This window comes from Dasypus novemcinctus, chromosome 5 (genome assembly GCF_030445035.2).
Source record: "Dasypus novemcinctus isolate mDasNov1 chromosome 5, mDasNov1.1.hap2, whole genome shotgun sequence".
NCBI classification, from domain to species: Eukaryota; Metazoa; Chordata; class Mammalia; order Cingulata; family Dasypodidae; genus Dasypus; species Dasypus novemcinctus.
In genome coordinates, this window is record NC_080677.1 from 87,846,555 (window position 1) to 87,864,593 (window position 18,039).

The 18,039-nt window shown below is 36.6% G+C and overlaps 1 protein-coding gene across 2 annotated transcripts in view; it reads left to right on the forward strand.

The window, feature by feature from the left end:
• Positions 1-18,039, forward strand: part of ZNF277 (zinc finger protein 277) — a 134,377-nt gene that overhangs the window by 74,172 nt on the left and 42,166 nt on the right. For both annotated transcript variants that reach the window (XM_012526391.4, XM_058297215.2), the window contains exons 3-4: positions 11,938-12,026; positions 12,945-13,027. In XM_012526391.4, coding sequence (XP_012381845.2) covers positions 11,938-12,026; positions 12,945-13,027 — 172 coding nt within the window. The remainder of the gene's footprint in view (positions 1-11,937; positions 12,027-12,944; positions 13,028-18,039) is intronic.

Here is an 18,039-nt window from a genome sequence, read left to right on the forward strand (position 1 = left end):
TGCATGGCAGGGCACTCCTTGCACGCATCAGCACTGCACATGGGCCAGCTCCACATGGGTCTAGGAGGCCTGGGGTTTGAGCCGTGGACCTCCCATGTGGTAGGTGGACGCCCTATCCATTGGGACAAGTCCACTTCCCAGGAATTATTTTTAATTTCATACATTTCTAATGGTTTGCTTGCCATAGAGGCTGAAAGGTTTGCTTCTTTAACTAATGTTAACATTTTGTAAAAATTCAAAAAACAATGAGTTAGGTGAAGAGGAGGGAACATTAGAGGTTCATTTGGCATGAATTAATTCCCTCAGAACTTACTTACAGGTTGAGCTATTCTGACATATAGAACTTCTTGGTAAGAGTTGTTGCTTCCTAAAACAATAAGTAATAAAGAGGCTAAATAATAGATTAGATAGACTTCCCTTTGCTTTACAAGAAGTAAGCTATAAGTTTTCATATTAAGTATATTTTTTGCTTACTTTATTGAAACAAAGGAGTGAAACCTCCTGGGGTAGAAGGAATAAAACAAAAATAAAAATCTTTCCTTTGAGCCTATTTAACATGGTTATTTATACTGAGCTTTTTCCTAGCTTTATTCAGTATAAAATTGTTCCAGAAGATAAATATTAAAAACTCTTTAATACTTGCCCCTTTCTATATTAAATTCCACTTGTAAACTAATTAACAACCATATCTCACTTCTTTCTGCTATGCCTCTCAGTGAGCATACCAGTTACAGTGGGGGTCTGGGCAGGCAAGATATTGTTTCAATTCTATGAAGCATGATTTGCAGTTCTTAGAAAGTATTTGCTGATGACCTTGTAATTGCTTTTGTGACTTTTAAATAAAGTTTGAAATGTGTTGATAACTGTCATTACTATATATTATTTCTTAGCAGCCTTTATATATTGAGTAGCTACAGTAGTATTTGTGTTTGGAGGCTAAACTGAGTCTGAGGTGTGTGGTTTTCAGATCTTTTAAGAAAAGGTTCAGTACTGTTCTATAAAAGAAAGGGTTATCTCCCCTTATTAACCCCATCAGGATTGCCAGTATGGTTGTATGTGAGAAGAAACAACAAAACATATTGTTCACTTTTTATAAACTATTTATTCATTTACTTCTTTTCCTTAAATGTTCTATACTCAGTGTTGTCATTTATATTTATACTTGATGTCAGCTCATATGAGGGTTCTCTTTCTCAGACCTTACGCACAGCACAGATATGTATGGTAGTGGTTTTTTTTTTTTTTAATACATGAATACTCTTTTTAGAAAGAACACCATAATGTTGGGAAATTAATGTTAAGAAAAAGGGAAAAATAAGGAAATAAAAAGGAAATAAAATATTGGAAGTTAGGAACTACTTAGAGAACATTATAGGAATCTTTAAATGCTCTTCTACCTCTGAAACATTTATTATGAAACTCCTATGTTCAAAACACTACTAGATACGATATAGAGCCCTTTAAAATGTCCATCTTACTATTCTTTCTGTGTACGTCATCTGGTTCAGTAAGTCCCATTTCTTTTACAGGGCTTTGGTTCTTTGTTGTTTCTTTATGCATCTGACAATTGTGGAGCTTGACGAATTGTCAACTGTGGAGTTAATCTATTTCTTCTCTACCCGGGAAGGAGACCTCATTCTCTTTTTGATACCATTTGACAAATGAGATTACAGTTGTCAATAGAAATCTCATTAGATAAATGGAACAATGAAGAGATCATTGAATCTTGTCATCTTACTCTTTCATCAGAAATCCAGATCTGGGTGTTATGTTTTGCTTTTAAATTTAGCTGGTATGCTTCTCCTAACTCTACTCTTTACATATAAGAATTGTAACCTTGGCCATTTTTCCAAAGGATACGTATGCCTTCTTTCAGACACAATGTGGACACACGGAATTTTTCTACCATGTTATAGGTACTGAATTTACACTAATTTTTTTTCACTGTTATTCTTTTATTTTTTTTCCTAAACAAATCTGTTTTACTGATACATATTAATAAAGCATATAATCCATCCAAAGTATACAATCAATGGTATTTGATATATATCACATAGTTGTGCATTCATCACTTTAATCATTATTAGAGAATTGTCATTATTTCAATAATAATAAAAAACAGAAGAACAAAAACACATTCAACACTTCTCAATCTCTCTGCAATCTGCTGTACATAGCTGAGATTTCTGGCTATTCTTGAACATTTTCTTTTAAAGCAGTTTTATTGAGATATATTCACATACCATACAATTAATCCAATGTGTATAATCAGTGGCTTTTAGTGTAATCACAATGTTGTGCATTCATCACCACAAAAAATTTTAGAATAATTTCATTACTCCAAAAAGAAAATCTCCACACCCCTAAGCTGCCTTTTATAGCCCTATGTAACCACTAATATAGTTTTATCTTTATAATTGATTTATATTTACATTTTATATAAATGGAATCATACAATATGTAGCACTTTGTGTCTGGTTTCTTTCACTTATCATAATGGTGGTTTTTTTCTCTGATACTAACATTTCATAACAGTAATGTACATTTGTTTAGTTACAAAGAAAAACAGTCTTATATGCACAATATTACCCATATTCATATTTCACATGTGGTTTTACTGTGCTGTATAGTCCTATGTTACATTTTTTCTAACATCAATTTTATTGATATATATTAATAAAAAATACATTTCTTCCAAAGTGTACAGAGGTACTTGGTATAATCACATGGTTGTGCATTCATCACTTTAATCATTATTAGAGCATTTTCATTATTTCGGTAATAATAATAAGCAAAAACAGACAAACAAGAAAATTCTTCACCTCTCAATCTCAATCTTTCCCCAACTGTACATAGCTGCTATTCTGGCTATTCTTGCACAAAAATTTTTTTAAGCAGTTGTATTGAGATATATTCACATACCAATATGTTGTACCTTAAGTGTATAATCAATGACTTTTAGTATAATCACAATGTTGTGCATTCATCATCACAAAAAAATTTAGAATTACTTCATTACCCCTGAGAGAAAATCTCCATACCCCTTAGTATGACTTCCCTACCCCTACATAACCACTAATCAAATTTTGTCTTTATATATTGATTTATATTTGCATTTTATATAAATGGAATTGTACAAATGTTATACTTTATATCTAGTTTATAGGAATGCAATTATATAGCATTTGTCTTTTTGTGTCTGGCTTACTTCACTCAACTAATGTCCTCCAGGTTCATCCGTGTTCTCATAGGCTTTGTGGTTTCATTTCTTCTTATAGCTGCATAATATTCCATCATGTAAATACACCACAGTTTGTTTATCCATTTTCATCGGTTGATGGGCACGTGGATTGTTTCCATCTTTTGGCAATCATGAATAATGCCTCTATGAATGTAGGTGTGCAGATGTCTATTTGTGTCACTGCTCTCAATTCTTGGGTATATACTCAGTAGCGGTCTTGCACGGTCCTCCGGCAAATCTATATTCAATTTCGTTAGGAACTGCCAAACAATCTTCCACAGTGGCTATACCATTCTTCATTCCCACCAACAGTGAATAAGTGTTCTTGTCTCTCCACATCCTCTCCAACACTTGTAGTTCTCTGCCCTTTTAATAGTGGTAATTCTGATAGATGAGAAATGATATCTTGTTATAGATGTGAGTTGCATTTCCCTAATCAGGGGTGATGTAGAACATTTTTTCATTTGTTTCTTTTTTTTCCATTTGTATTTCTTCCTTGAACAAATGTCTATTCAAGTCTTTTTCTCATTTTTTAATTGGGTCATTTGTCTTAATATTGTTGAGTTCTAACATCTATTTTATATCATGGATATTACACCCTTATCAGACATGTAATTTCCAAATATTTTCTCCCTTTGAGTTGGCTGCCTTTTCACTCTTTTTTTTTTTTAAATTAATTTATTTATTTCTCTCTCCTTCCCACTCCCCCACCCCAGTAGTCTGTTCTCTGTGTCTATTTGCTGCATCTTCTTTGTCTGCTTCTGTTGTTGTCAGCGGCACGGGAATCTGTGTTTCTTTTTGTTGCGTCATCTTGTTATGTCATCTCTCTGTGTGTGCAGCACCATTCCTAGGCAGGCTGCACTTTCTTTCATGCTGGGCGGCTCGGCTCTTCTTACGGGGCACACTCCTTGCGCGTGGGGCTCCCCTACGCAGGGGACACCCCTGCATGGCAGGGCACTCCTTGCGTGCATCAGCACTGCGCATGGGCCAGCTCCACACGGGTCAAGGAGGCCCGGGGTTTGAACCGCGGACCTCCCATGTGGTAGACGGATGCCCTAACTACTGGGCCAAGTCATCCGCCCCGCTTTTCACTCTTTTGACAAAGTCCTCTGAGGTGCAAAAGTGTTTAATTTTGAGGAGATCCCATTTATCTATTATTTTCTTTTGTTGCATGTGCTTTGGATGTAAAGTCCAAGAAACAAGCACCTACCACAAGGTCTTTAAGATGTTACCCTACATTTTCTTCTAGTAGTTTTATGATCCTGACTTTTATATTTAGATCTTTGATTCATATCGAGTTGATTATTGTATAGAGAATGAGAGGAGTCCTCTTTCAATATTTTGGTTATAGATATCCAGTTCTCCCAACACCATTTGTTGAAGAAACTGTTCTGTCCCGTTAACATGGACTTGGTAGGTTTGTCAAAAACAAGTTGGACATAGAGATGACACTGTATTTCTGGATGCTCAATTCTATTCCACCCATCAATGTCTGCCTTTATACTAGCACCATACAGTTTTGACTACTGTAGCTTTGTAATAAGTTTCAAGTCAGGCAGTGAAATTCCTTCCATGTCTCTCTTCTTTTTTAGAATGCTTTTGGCTATTTGGGTGCACTTTCCCTTCCAAAAGAATTTGGCAGTTTCCTTTTCTGTTTCTGTAAAGTAGGCTGTTGGAATTGTGATTGGTATTGTATTGAATCTATAAGTCAGTTTGGGTAGGATTGACATCTTCATGATATTTAGTTTTCCAATCAATGAACATGGAATGTATTTCCATTTGTTTAGGTCTTCATTGATTTCTTTACTATTGTTTTGTAGTTTTCTGCATATAGGTCCTATACTTCTTTGGTTAAATTGATTCCTAGGTATTTGAGTCTTTTTGTTGTTATTGTAAGTTGAATTTTTCCCCTGCTTTCCTCCTCAGTTTGTTCAATACTAGTGTACAAAAATGCCACTTTTCTGAACTCATTTATTAGCTGAAGTTCTTTGTCTTAGACTTTTCATAATTTTCTAAATATAGAATCATGTCATCTACAAATAGTGAGAGTTTTACTTCCTCTTTTCCTATTTGGGTGCCTTTAATTTTTTTTCTATTCAAATTGCTCTAGCTAGAACTTCTAGTACAATGTTGAATAACAGTGGTAACAGTGGGCAGATATCCTTGTCTGTTCCCGATCTTAGAGGGAAAGCTTTCACCCTTTCCCCATTGAGTACGATGATGGCTGTGGGTTTTTCCTTTATGCCTTTATCATATAGAGTAATTTTCCTTCTGTTCCTGTCTTTTGCGGTGTCTCTTTCAAGAAAGAATGCTGGATTTTTGTCGAAAGCCTTTTCTGTGTTGATTAAGAGTCTTCAAAAAAGAGCTGGGAGATCATCAGAGAGGTCGTGCTTACGCACACCTCAGCAGGATCCAAGAGACAGCCAAAGTATATACAACCCCAGGTACTGGTGCTCCTTAGGGCTATAGAGACACACAGATTCTATGGTCATGGCAGATGGCTCTGGAGTTCAGTGCCATGTCAGTGGGCCCTACTTTGGAATTTGTGTTCTTGAGTGTGATGGTGTTGGATTCAGATATGACCTTTCTACACATGCCTCTTCTGTCACTTTTACTGAACCTGTGGTTGGCGCTAGGGTTAGTGTATACTCAGGAGACTTGAATCTCTGAACTGTCCATGTGCCAGCTGGGCTCTGAGCCTCAGCAGAGTTGCAACTCCTACTCTCTGGTTCATTGGACTTACCCAGGTCAGCTAACAGGGACGTGAAGATGGCCATCCACTACACCAGGGAACCGAGAGTGCCTGCAACTGCAAGCAGGAGAATGGCATCCTTCATCCATGTGGAATCTAAGCCCCCTCTCAATGTAGAGGTGGAGTGGGCACCACCATCCCAGGGTCCACAAGATAGAGGAATAAAATATGGATTAGAGTGGATTTAACTGGTATTCTACTATAAAACTATTGTGACTAGTAGTGGAAGAAATTGTAGCACTGATGTGGAGAAGGTGGCCATGGTAGTTGCTGAGAGCAGGGAGAGGGAAGAAGAGTGTGGTGTGAGGGCATTTTCGGGACTTGGAGTTGTCCTAAATATATCGATATTGCAGGGACACATGCTGGACATAATATATCCTGTCATAACCCACTGAATGTACTGGAGAAGAATGTAAACTACAATGTAAACTGTAATCTTTGCAGTGCAGCAGTGCTCCAAAATGTATTCACCAAATGCAATGATGTGCCACATTTCACTGATGAAAGAGGTTGTTGATGTGGGAGGAATGGGGTGGGGGAGAGCGGTATATGGAAACCTCTTACGTTTTTTAATGTAACATTTTTTGTGATCTATGTATCTTCAAAAAAATGGGGTGGGGAGTGGGGTATATGAGAACCTCTTATGTCTTTTAAGGTAAAGTTTTGTGTGATCTATTAAATTTTAAAAAATATAATTAAAAATATAATAACATTTAAATAAAAAGAAAGAAAATGGCTATTTAGGTGACGATAAAAAAAAAGATGGTCATATGGTTTTTTTCCATCAATTGGTTAATGTGGTTAATTATGTTGACTGATTTTATATTGTACCAGCCTTGCATAACAGAAATGAACCCTACTTGGTCATGATGTATAAGTCTTTGATATGCTCTTGGATTCAGTTTGCAGGTATTTTGTTGAGAATTTTTACACCAGTGTTCATTAGAGATATTGGTCTGTAATTTTCTTGTCGTATCTTTATCTAGCTGTTGATATTAGGGTGTTGGCTTCATAAAATGTGTTGGATAATTTTCCATCCTCTTCAGTGTTTTGGAATACTTTAAACAAGATTGGTGTTAATTGTTTTTGAAATTCTTGGTAGAATTCACCTGTGAAGCCAACTGGTCCTGGACTTTTCTGTTGGGAGGTTTTTTTTGGGGGGGGGAGTGGAGTAAAGGATTTATTACAAGCACACAATCACCATTACAAACATTTAGGAACGTTTTCTACATTACGTAGAATGTAGAAGGAATCCCAAAAGAAAGGATGCCTTGGATTGTATAAAGGAAATGTTGCAATGATGATGAAAATCTTTCCCTATGGTGCAATCCAGTTTAAGGCATTTGAACATTATAAAATGTTAATCACTAAGAAGCTGGAAGTTTCTGGTCCTGGACACAGATTAATGGAAGGATCCATAGCAGGTATGAGGGCCGTTATCAGTACATAGAGCTCGCCTAGCATCCCAGGTGAAAGGGGAACACACACACACACACACACACACACACACACACACAGGAATTATTCATGCATTCCAAACAAGTTATGCAAAGGAAGGTGGTTTCCTTGACTTTTTTTTTTAGCACATTTTTTAATTATCTTTTTTTTTTAAAGAAGATAGATCATACAAAATGTTACTTTAAAAAATGAGGTTCCTATATACCCCACTCCCCAACCCCCCACCCCCACTCCTCCCACATCAACCTCTTTCTTCAGTGTGGCACATTCATTGTATTTGCATTTTGAAGCACTGCTACACTGCATAGATTACCGTTTACGTTGTATTTTGGGAGATTTTTGATGATGTATTCAATCTCTTTAAATATGATTGGTTTGTTAAGTTCTTCTATTTCTTGTTGCATCAGTGTAGGTTGTGCATTTCTAGAAATTTGTGCATTTTATCTAGGTTATCTTACTTTGTTGGCATACAGTTTCTCATAATATTCTCTTATCCTTTTTATTTATGTGGAGTCAGTCATAACTTCCCACCTTTATTTCTGATTGTTGATCTTCTTAAAGAAACAGCTTTTGGTTTTATTGGTTTTCTCTATTTTTTATTTTCAATTTCATTTATTTTGTATAATTTTATTCTTTCTTCCTTCTGCTGGATTTGGGATTGCTTTTCTGTTCTTTTTCTAGTTTCTCTAGTTGTTCAAATAAATCTTTGAGTTTAGCTCTTTCTTCTTTTTTAATATGGGCATTTAGGGCTGTAAGTATCCCTTTCGAGACTGCTTTCACTGTGTCCCATAAGTTTTGATAAGTTGTGTTCTCGTTTACGTTTGTTTCAATATATTTACTGATTTTACTTGCAATTTCTTCTTTGACCCACTGATTATTTAGGAGTGTGTTGTTTAACCTCCATACATTGGCAAATTTACCTATTTCATGTCTTTTATTGATTTCCAGCTTCATTCCATTATGATCTGAAAGGATGCTTTATATAATTTCAATCTTTTTATATTTATTGAGAGCTGCATGTGGTCTATCATGAAGAAGGATCCATGGGTACTTGAGAAGAATGTATATATATCCTGCTGAGTTTGGATGCAATGTTCTGTATATTCTGTTAGGTCTAGCTTGTTTATCATAGTGTTCAAGATCTCTGTTTCCTTGTTCATCTTCTGTCTACTTCTGCCTAATTATGTGAGTGGTGTGTTGAAATTTCCAATGATTATTATAGAGATGTCTGTTTCTCTCTTCAGTTTCACCAGAGTTTGTCTCAAGTGTTTTGGGGTACCCTGCTTAGGTGCATAGATATTTATGACTCTTATATCTTCCTGGTGGATTGCCCCTTTTATTAATATATAATGGCCTTTGGTACGTCTTGGAACCTTTTTTGCATTTAAAGTCTGTTTTACCTGATAGTAGTTTAACTGCCCCTGCTATTTTTTGGTTACTATTTGCATGGAGTATCTTTTTCCAACCTTTCACTTTCAGTGGTTCTTATCTCTGGGGGGGTCAAAGGTGAGTCTCTTGTAAGCTGTGTATGGATGGCTCATCGATTTTTTACCCATTCTGTCAGCCTGTATCTTTTTTTTTATAGATTTATTTTAAATATTTATTTCTCTCCAGCCCCTTGTTGTTGTTTGCACTTGCTGTGTCTGTTTGTCTTCCTTGTTTCTTTATGGGGCACTGGGAGCCAAACCCAGGACCTCTGATGTGGAAGGAAGGTACCTAATCACTTGAGCCTCTTCCGCTCCCTACTTTTTGTTGTATCTCTCATTATATTTTTCTTCCCTGTATCTCTTACTGCGTCAGCTTCCTGTCTCCTTTAGGAGGCACTGGGAGCCTATGCTCCCTGCTTTGTTGTGTCTCTCATTATGTTTTTTCAAAACTCTGTGTTTCTTGTGTCAGCTTGCTGTGCCTGCCTGTCATGCCAACTCTCTATCTTTGTTAGGAGGCGCCTCATTTGGTAGGGAGGAGCCCAGTCACCTGAGCCACATCTGCTTCCCAGCCTTTATATTTTGAATGGGGAGTTTAATCCATTCACATTCAATGATATGACTGAAAATGCATTATATACTTCCACCATTTTCATCTTTGGTTTTCATATGTCATCATATTAATTTCAGTCTTTTCACTCTTTTGGTTATCCTTTCTGCTATTCTTTCTTCTATATTCTTTTCCAGGTTTCTCTCTCCTGCCTTTTATTTCAGTTCTAAGGCTTCCTTTAAAATTTCCTGCAAAGGTGGATTCTTTTTTGCAAACTCTGTTATGTTCTGTTTGTTTGTGAATAATCTATACTCACCTTCATATTTGAAGGACAGCTTTGCTGGATAAAGAATTCTCAGCAGACAGTTTTTACCTTTCAGTATCCTAATTGTATCATACCACTGTCTTCTTGCCTCCATGGTTTCTGAAGAGAAATCTAGGCTAGGTCTTACTGGGCATCCCTTGTATGTGATGATTTGCTTCTCCCTTGCCATCTCTTTATCCTTGACATTTGACATTCTTAGTAGCATTTGTCTTGGAGTAGGTCTATTTGGATTATTCTAATTGGTGTATAGTGCACTTCTTAGACATGTAAGTTCATTTCTTGTGAAGTTTTCACCTATTATTTCCTCAAATACTCTTTCTTCTCCTTTTCCCTTCTCTTATTCTTCTGGAACTCCCATGACATGTATGTCTTTGTGTTTCATGTTGTCATTCAACTCCCTGTGAACCCCTGCTCAATTTTTTCCATTCTTTTCTCTCTCTGTTCTTTCCTTTTTCAATTTCAGCTGTTCTGTCTTCTGTATCACTTACTCTTTTTTCTATCATTTCATGTCGGCTGTTGTATGCCTCTCATGTGTTTTTGAACTCGCCTATTGTGTCTTTCATTCCCAATCGTTTTGTTAGTTCTTCACTCAGGATTTCAGATTCTTCTTTGTGCTCACTCAGTGTCCTCTTGATGATGTTCATTTCTTTAGCCATATTGTCTCATCTCATTAATTTGATTTAGGAAATTTGTGTGCATCTCATTAATTAGTTGTCTCAAATCCTGCAACTCTTCTGGGACCTTTATATATTCCTTTTCTTGGCCATGTCTTCCATTCTCAGTATGGCTCATACTATTTTGCTGATGTCTAGGGATTTGATTAAGATGGTAGTTTAGTTAGATGCTCAATTTCTTTCTGTTTCATAGAGATTTAGTATCAGGAAGCTGTGTGTTATTTCTGCTCTTTGATTCTTGGTTTGACCTCGATCATTAGGATTGTCCCTGTTATTGCTCAAAACTGGGCTCTGGACCCAGAAATGCCTTGCATACCTGCGTCCCAGGGCGTTGGGAAGAACAGCAATAAAGGCTGGGAAAAACCTCTCGTTCTTAATTATCTCACATGCACTTCCTTGATCTGCCAGCAGATGGCGATCTTTGGCAGCCCTCTCAATTCAGTGCCTTGTTAGAGTGTGTTTGCTGCAACACAGACCTGATCAGTGTGATAGATGTTCCTGCCTGGTCGCTAAGAGCCTTGTGATTCAAACTTTCTCAGAGATAGTTCTCCAGCCTTCTCTGGCAGCCGCCTACCTTTTCCCTGGGTAAGAAATAATTCCACTAACCTCTCTGTCGTCAATAATTTTCCCCATTAATAGAGAAGTAGATTGGGAGGGTCGTATCTCTTTAGCCTCTTGGAGGCTCCTAAAGCAAACAAAAGCATGGCCCCACCCAGCCTGGAAAGGTTCCTGGGACACAGCAGACCAAATTTATGGGTCAAAAACTGAGTCAGCCTTAGGCTGTTCCTCTCTCTCCCCTTTCCTAGGGTGGTACATCCCTGGAACCCTTTTTATATCCCATTCAGAAGCCTGGAATCCTAAAGTGTCTTTAGTGTGAAGGAGGGTGCCGGCAGTAGCAGCTGCTGGTTTCAACTCATAGTTTGCCTCTGTAATTCCCCTCCTTTGCCTCTTTCTCTTTTGGGTGGTATCCAGCCTTCATCTGGTGTCCTAAACCCTGGAAGATCTTTTTCCAGGCCATTTTAGCCTGTCCTTTAGCTATTTTTCTGGAAGAGAAGAGAGAGTCCCTTGTTTTTCTTCCTGGAAGTTTCTCACTGTTATTCTTTTGACTTCTGTTATTTTGATGTACAGTTTTTTCTTTATTGGAGAGTGTGTGATAAAGCTGATTTAATAGTTTTTGGATTTTAAAGTCATAGAAACTTAGGTGTCATTTTAGAAAAATTCATTTTCATATGCATTTAATTCATTTTAACTTTCCCATATGTCTGTTATTTAATCAGGGATAGTAAAGTGTAATCATTTCCATGCTTTTACAGGGTAATTTCATTTTATTAAATACTTATTTCAGATTTATACAGTGCTCTACTGTCTCTCCTTCATAACCTTTCTAGCAATTTTCAGTCAATATTTGATTTGTTGCTTTGGGATAATGAAATACTTTTTATAAAATCCTGCCATCCTAAAAAAAGTCCTGTGTTGAGACGTCTCACTATCCTTCCTTTTTTATTGTTCTAAGGTATATTTTCTATTGGAGGAAAAGGTTCACTGAGCAGCCCATCACAGATTTTTGTAGTGTGATAAGGATCAATTCCACAGCTCCATTTGGTAAGTGTCCATCTTGGCTACCATCTTTTGCCTGTACTCCAAGAATTTAAAGAAATAATCTTACAGTCTTAAATTAGAGTTGTCTCCTACCCTCTGGTTTAATGAACTTACTCCAGCCAGCTAACAGGGAGGTGAAGAAGGTCAACTACCACACCAGGGAGCTAAGAGTGCCTACAACTGCAAGCAGGAGAGTTGCATGCATCATCCATGTGGAATCTAAGCCCCCTCTCAATATAGAGGTGGAGTGGACATAACCATCCCAGGGTCCACAGGATGGAGGAATAGAGTATGGATTAGAGTGGACTTACTGATATTCTATTCTGGAACTATTGTGATTAGTAATGGAAGTAAATGTAGCATTAATGTGGAGAAAGTGGCCATAGTAGTTGCTGAGGGTAAGGAGAGGGAAGAAGAGATATGATGTGGAGGCATTTTCAGGACTTAGAGTTGTCCTGAGTGGTATTCCAGGGATAGTTGCTGGATATTGTAGGTCCTGCCATGGCCCACTAGGTGGACTGGGTGAGAGTGTAAACTACAGTATAAACCACTATTCATCTGGTACAGCAGTGCTCCAAAATGTATTCACCAAATGCAATGAATATGCCCCGATGATGAAAGAGGTTGATGTGGGAGGAGTGGGATGAGGGGAGTGGAGGCTCTATGGGGACCTCATATTTTTTTAATATAACATTAAAATAAATTAATTAATTTTTTTAAAAATTAGAGTTGTCCTCTCTCTCATAATAGCTAAAATGAAATTTCAGTGTTTATTTTGCCTGACTTGTACAAAACTAAAACATTACCATATAATGGAAGAATCCTAATATACATACAAAAAAGGGGAAAAAAAGATTAAATCCTTCTGGAAAAGATGATAAATACCTCCTTTTTCCTTTTATTTTCCTAATCTCTTAACAGAAGAACAAGACAATTATTTTTTGTTATGTGACGTTTTGCCAGAAGATAGAGTTCTTAGAGAAGAGCTTCAGAAACAGAAGCTGGTAAGTATTGTTTTAAAGGGTGGACAGTGTTGGAAATACATAAAAATAATTTTTGTTATTGGTTTTTTGGGGTTTTTTTACTTTTGATTATGGAAATTATCGAATTTACACAAAAGAGAACGTAACACATAAAGATCTTAAAAGAAAAAAAGTATATGCTTGACCGAAGATTGAAGTGTCTCTCATTTATAATACAGAGAGAAGTTTTGGCTTTGTTTTGCTTCCTGGGTTATCTCTAAAATAACAATAGAGCTTATATGTTTTAGTATAATTTTAGCTGTCTGACACATGCTAGAGATCAACAGCTGTGAAAAAAAATGCCCTCAGCTAAAATTGAATTAAGTTGCGTTGATTAAGCTTTTTCCCCCATCTTCACTGGAATGTGCTATGCACCAGCGTTTCTTTTATTCCCCTTTATGAATTGAACATATGGTTTGAATAACATAGTAGCCTTTCTCATTTTCATGTTTAACCATAAGTTAGCTAATTTGTAAACTTCAGCATCTTTAATCTTTAAAAAAAAGATAACAGTATAGCAAGTGTGAAAATTTTATTTTCATAAATTAATCAGAAGATGAGTTTTAAGTTAATAATTTAGTTTAAAAGTATGCAGTTTGCTATTATTTGTAATGTAATCATTATTAATTGAGATCGACTTGCTCTTCCTCTAGTGGTTTCTTACAAGTTTTCTTTATATTTTTCGTCTTGGCTATGTAAGTTATGAGAGAAAGCTGTGACTTTAATGTTTTTGCTTAAATCCTCAAGAGATCTAGGAGGAAGAAAATGAATCTACCAAAGTCATATGATTTGAGAGTGTCAAATCAATGTTCCAAATGATTATTGCTCCTAGTAAGGGGAAACAGTATTGCCAGATATTGATTTATACATATGAAAAATGATGCTTTTACTGTAATAGCAAATCCAGTGAAAGATCAGGACTTACTGAATTTCTTTTCTCTTCCTAAAGCAGTGTCTTGAAATCTGCAAAATGGGCTGAATTTATTCTCAGAATTTATGAATTTGTTTGCTTGTACTTACTCATAATTGTTAATTTCATTTTTTTTCATTCATGCTCACTATAGCCTTAGTCAAGAATGATCAAGCTAAGATAATCCTAACATAGTCCTAGTACCATCAAGCCTTTCTTCCTAAGAATTTACACCCTATTACTTCAGCCATTGCTGTTCCTCAGTCCTCAGAATCTTTATGTCTGTAGATAGACTTAGGGCCATACATTTTCTCATCTTGGTCATAATGGAGATGTTAGAATCTATCTTGTAGGCTTTGTGAACGTTACGTGAAATAATGCATGTAATACACTTAAAACAGCACCTGGCACATCAATAAATGTTAGCCAATAATACAAGTAACAATAATAATGCTGTGTCCTAACAATGAAAAGGATTCAGGTAAGTAGAGAGGAAAAATGCATATGGAGCCAAACAGTCAAAGCATATTTAGTAAAGTTAAATAAGGTAGTCTAGCTGAGTTGACAGTTTTTTTATGGGGGCAACTATGAGAGATTTGAAGAGGTAAGGTAGAGCTAAATTGCAAAAATCCTTTGGTGTTAGGAACATTGACTTTGCAACAGTAAAGACTCATTAATGTCTGCTCATTGCCATGAGAGTGGCATGAAGAAAGGATGGTAAATGTGGCTGTATAAAAATCCATTTAAAGCTTGCAAATCCTGGGAAAAAGCAGACCAACTAGGTGCTGTAGAAAGCCATTAACAATGATTGAGTGCCAGCTACTTGTTATACCTTGCATTGGCTTCTTGCTTCATAACAACCCTATGAAGTGGCTTTTAAATGCCATTCTGTTGATAAGGAAATTGTGACATAGAAAGATTAATTTGCCCAGGATCACATGAGAAGCAGAACTCTTTTAAACCAAATGTGCCTGGTACATTCCTTTGTAAGCCCTACCATTCCAGTCTAGTAGTTATTTATTCAAACTCCCACATGCCTAATACCATTCTCGGCACTGCAAATTTCTCCATCCTCAGTACTTATAGTTTGGCACATCTTTGTGAGGAAGGGATTCAGACTAGGATTGGAGTTTAGGGAAAGTAGAGCAGGTTTACTGATAGCCTGCCATTGGGAATCATAACTAGAGGGTCAACAACAAGCAAAAAGCCCCACGTGCAAGGAGTATGCCCTATAAGGAGAACCACCCAGCATGAAAGAAAGTGCAGCCTGCCCAAGAATGGTGCCACGCACATGGAGAGCTGACACAACAAGATGATGCAACAAAAAGAAACACAGATCCCAGTGCCACTGATAGGGGCATAAGCCATCACAGAAGAATACACAGTGAACGGACACAGAAAGCAAACAACCGGGGCAGGGGAGTGTGGGAAGGGAGAAAAATAAATAAAAATTAATCTTAAAAAAAAAAATATTTGCCAAGCAGCAGTAAGGTTGAATTTTCAGTCAGCAGTTTTATGCTGTGTAGTGTAGAAGCATGAGGTTGGTGTGGGTGGTCCTCATTTGGGAGTTGGCAGTGGTTACAGGATGACTATTTTACATGAAGAGCTCTACAGATCAGGAACAAGCAGTTCCAGAAAGATGTACAAATGGTCACAAAAAAAAAGAACTTTCAACAAAAATAGCATAACTTTTTTCTTCTGTCAAGTTAACAAAGATTTAAAAATAATACTGAATGGTGGCAAGACTATTAAGAAACAAACACTCTTTTAGCTTCTTTTATGAGTGAACTGGGGTAATGTTTCCCAAAGGTCCTTTGTCATCATATATTGGAACTCTAAAAGTTGTTTATGTTCTTGGTCCATATTCTCCTTCTAAGAACTATTTCTATGGGAATCATACACACAGAGGTTTATGTAGTCCCCAGCTCTACCAGTTTGGTTGGTTTTTCCCTTATGTTGCTATTAATTATATTTTATCAAACAATTCCCCTTTATTAATCAGAATTTCAGTCTAGCTTCTGAAGAATGTAATTTAAACCAATCAAATTGCTTTATGGCAATGGAAATATAATCCCCACTCCATGTTTGAAATAAACTCACTTCAGCATCAGTAGGATCTCAAGTCCATCAGGGAGAACCCTCTTACTAAAATATCAGTGGGCATTTTCCTTCCTGGTCTGTATTGATATGACTTGCTTTTATATCAGTGTTTGATATTTCTTTTCTCGTTTGGAACTCTAGATAAAGATGTGGTTGAAATACCTTTATCTGGTTGGCTCTCAGTTCATAAATGACTTTGTAACTTCTTTGAGGACAGGAAATGTCTTTTACTTCAACATCCTTCATAAGATTCAGTATACTACAAAATTCATGTTAACCTTTTTCCCCGAACCACCCCTCCCCTTTTTTTTAAATCTCTGTTTCTAGGTAAGTAGTTTGAGGCACATAGGGTCTAAACGGACCACATAAAGTCACATAACATTTCAGTAGCAGATTTAAGGCTAGAGCCACATTTTTTTTTCTATTTTCTTCTAGGTCTCAGTTTCCTTGACATTTATGAGATTTGCATGCACTCCTAGTTTTCCTTTAAAGAGCTTGATTCCTATTTGACATGTCTTTGAATTTTCTCATCTATATTCTGAAGGAAACTACAGAATTAGGAAAGATTCCTGAGGGTTTGAATAGCTTGCACACCTTCCTCCCTTGAGCTTCCTTCATTAAAAGTTTTCCTTTGATCTTTGTGCATTGTTCTCCTATTTCTGATCAGTCTAATTTAATCTTCTCCAGTAGCTGTTTTCCTTCTTCTCTCTTCTTAACTATATATGTCTTCCAAGGTCTTACCCCATCCAGCATATGCACTCCCATAGCTACCAGTGCTACGCTGATGGCTTAAATTCTAGTGCTAGCACAGAGTAAATATCTGTTGATTGAATGTATCTATCTACAGCTTTCTTCCTGGCTCACCTCTCAAACCCAAATAAAAATTTCCATGCATTAAGCTTGAATTTCCAGGCAACACCTGTAGTTTAATGTGCATAATAAAACTGAGTGTATATTTTCCCTAACAAATTTGCAGAACCTGTTCTCCTTTTTAAATTATAATGGTACCACCATTCCCTTGCACTCAGTCTGGAAATTTCTAGAATCATTTACCCCTATACCTAAGTCATTTGTCAAGTCCTGTGACTTCCACCACTGCGTCCCATATTCATAACCTTCTTTGCAATCCTAGTGCCTTTTATCTTATCTTGTCTGTGGACTCTCACCTCTCCAACTGACATTCCATCTAGAATTTTAATATTAAGGTCTGTGGCAGATCATTTTATTCTCTGCAAAAACCTGCAATGGTTCTTTATCATCTACATATTCTTAAGCTTTTCTAGTTGCAAACTATATCCGTAGTGCTTTTTCCCCTTCTTTCAACTTCCCAATATCCAGTTCATTCATTTCTTCAACAAATATTTATTTTTACAAGACATTGGTCTAAATACTGTTGATAACAGCAGAGAATGAAATAGGCAACAGTCTACCCTTGTGGAGTTTATGCTCTAGTAAACACACTTATCTCACCTTAACTCAAGTATGTTAGGTACTTTCAGGACTCTGCTTCATCAACCAGGGATACCAGCCCCACCTCCCCCACCTCTGTAAATACATACCCCTCAAGGTATTGCTCAAATGACAAATTGTCCATAAAACTTGCCAGATTCTACCAGTCAAAATTAATAACCTCTTTTTAAGCTCTATTAACACTGTAACTTTATTTGGCTTTTGTATTACAGTTTTAAAAATCTCTCTTCCTTATTGTATTAGATACCCCTTAAGGGTTGAAATGTCTAAATCACTTTTGAATCTTCTCTGAGCCCTGCTCATAGAATACTATCAAGTAGGTATTTCTATAGTAGTCAGATCTCCCTGATTTAAAAAAAGAGATATAAAATAGCCGAGACAGACATTTTAAACACAAGAAGGCTGCACTTGTGAAATCTTTAAAAAATAATTGTTTTTCCATTTGCTTACAGGAGAAGACATGTGACATTCATAAGTTCTCAGTAGCAAGATTTAACTTTTAATTAAATTAGGA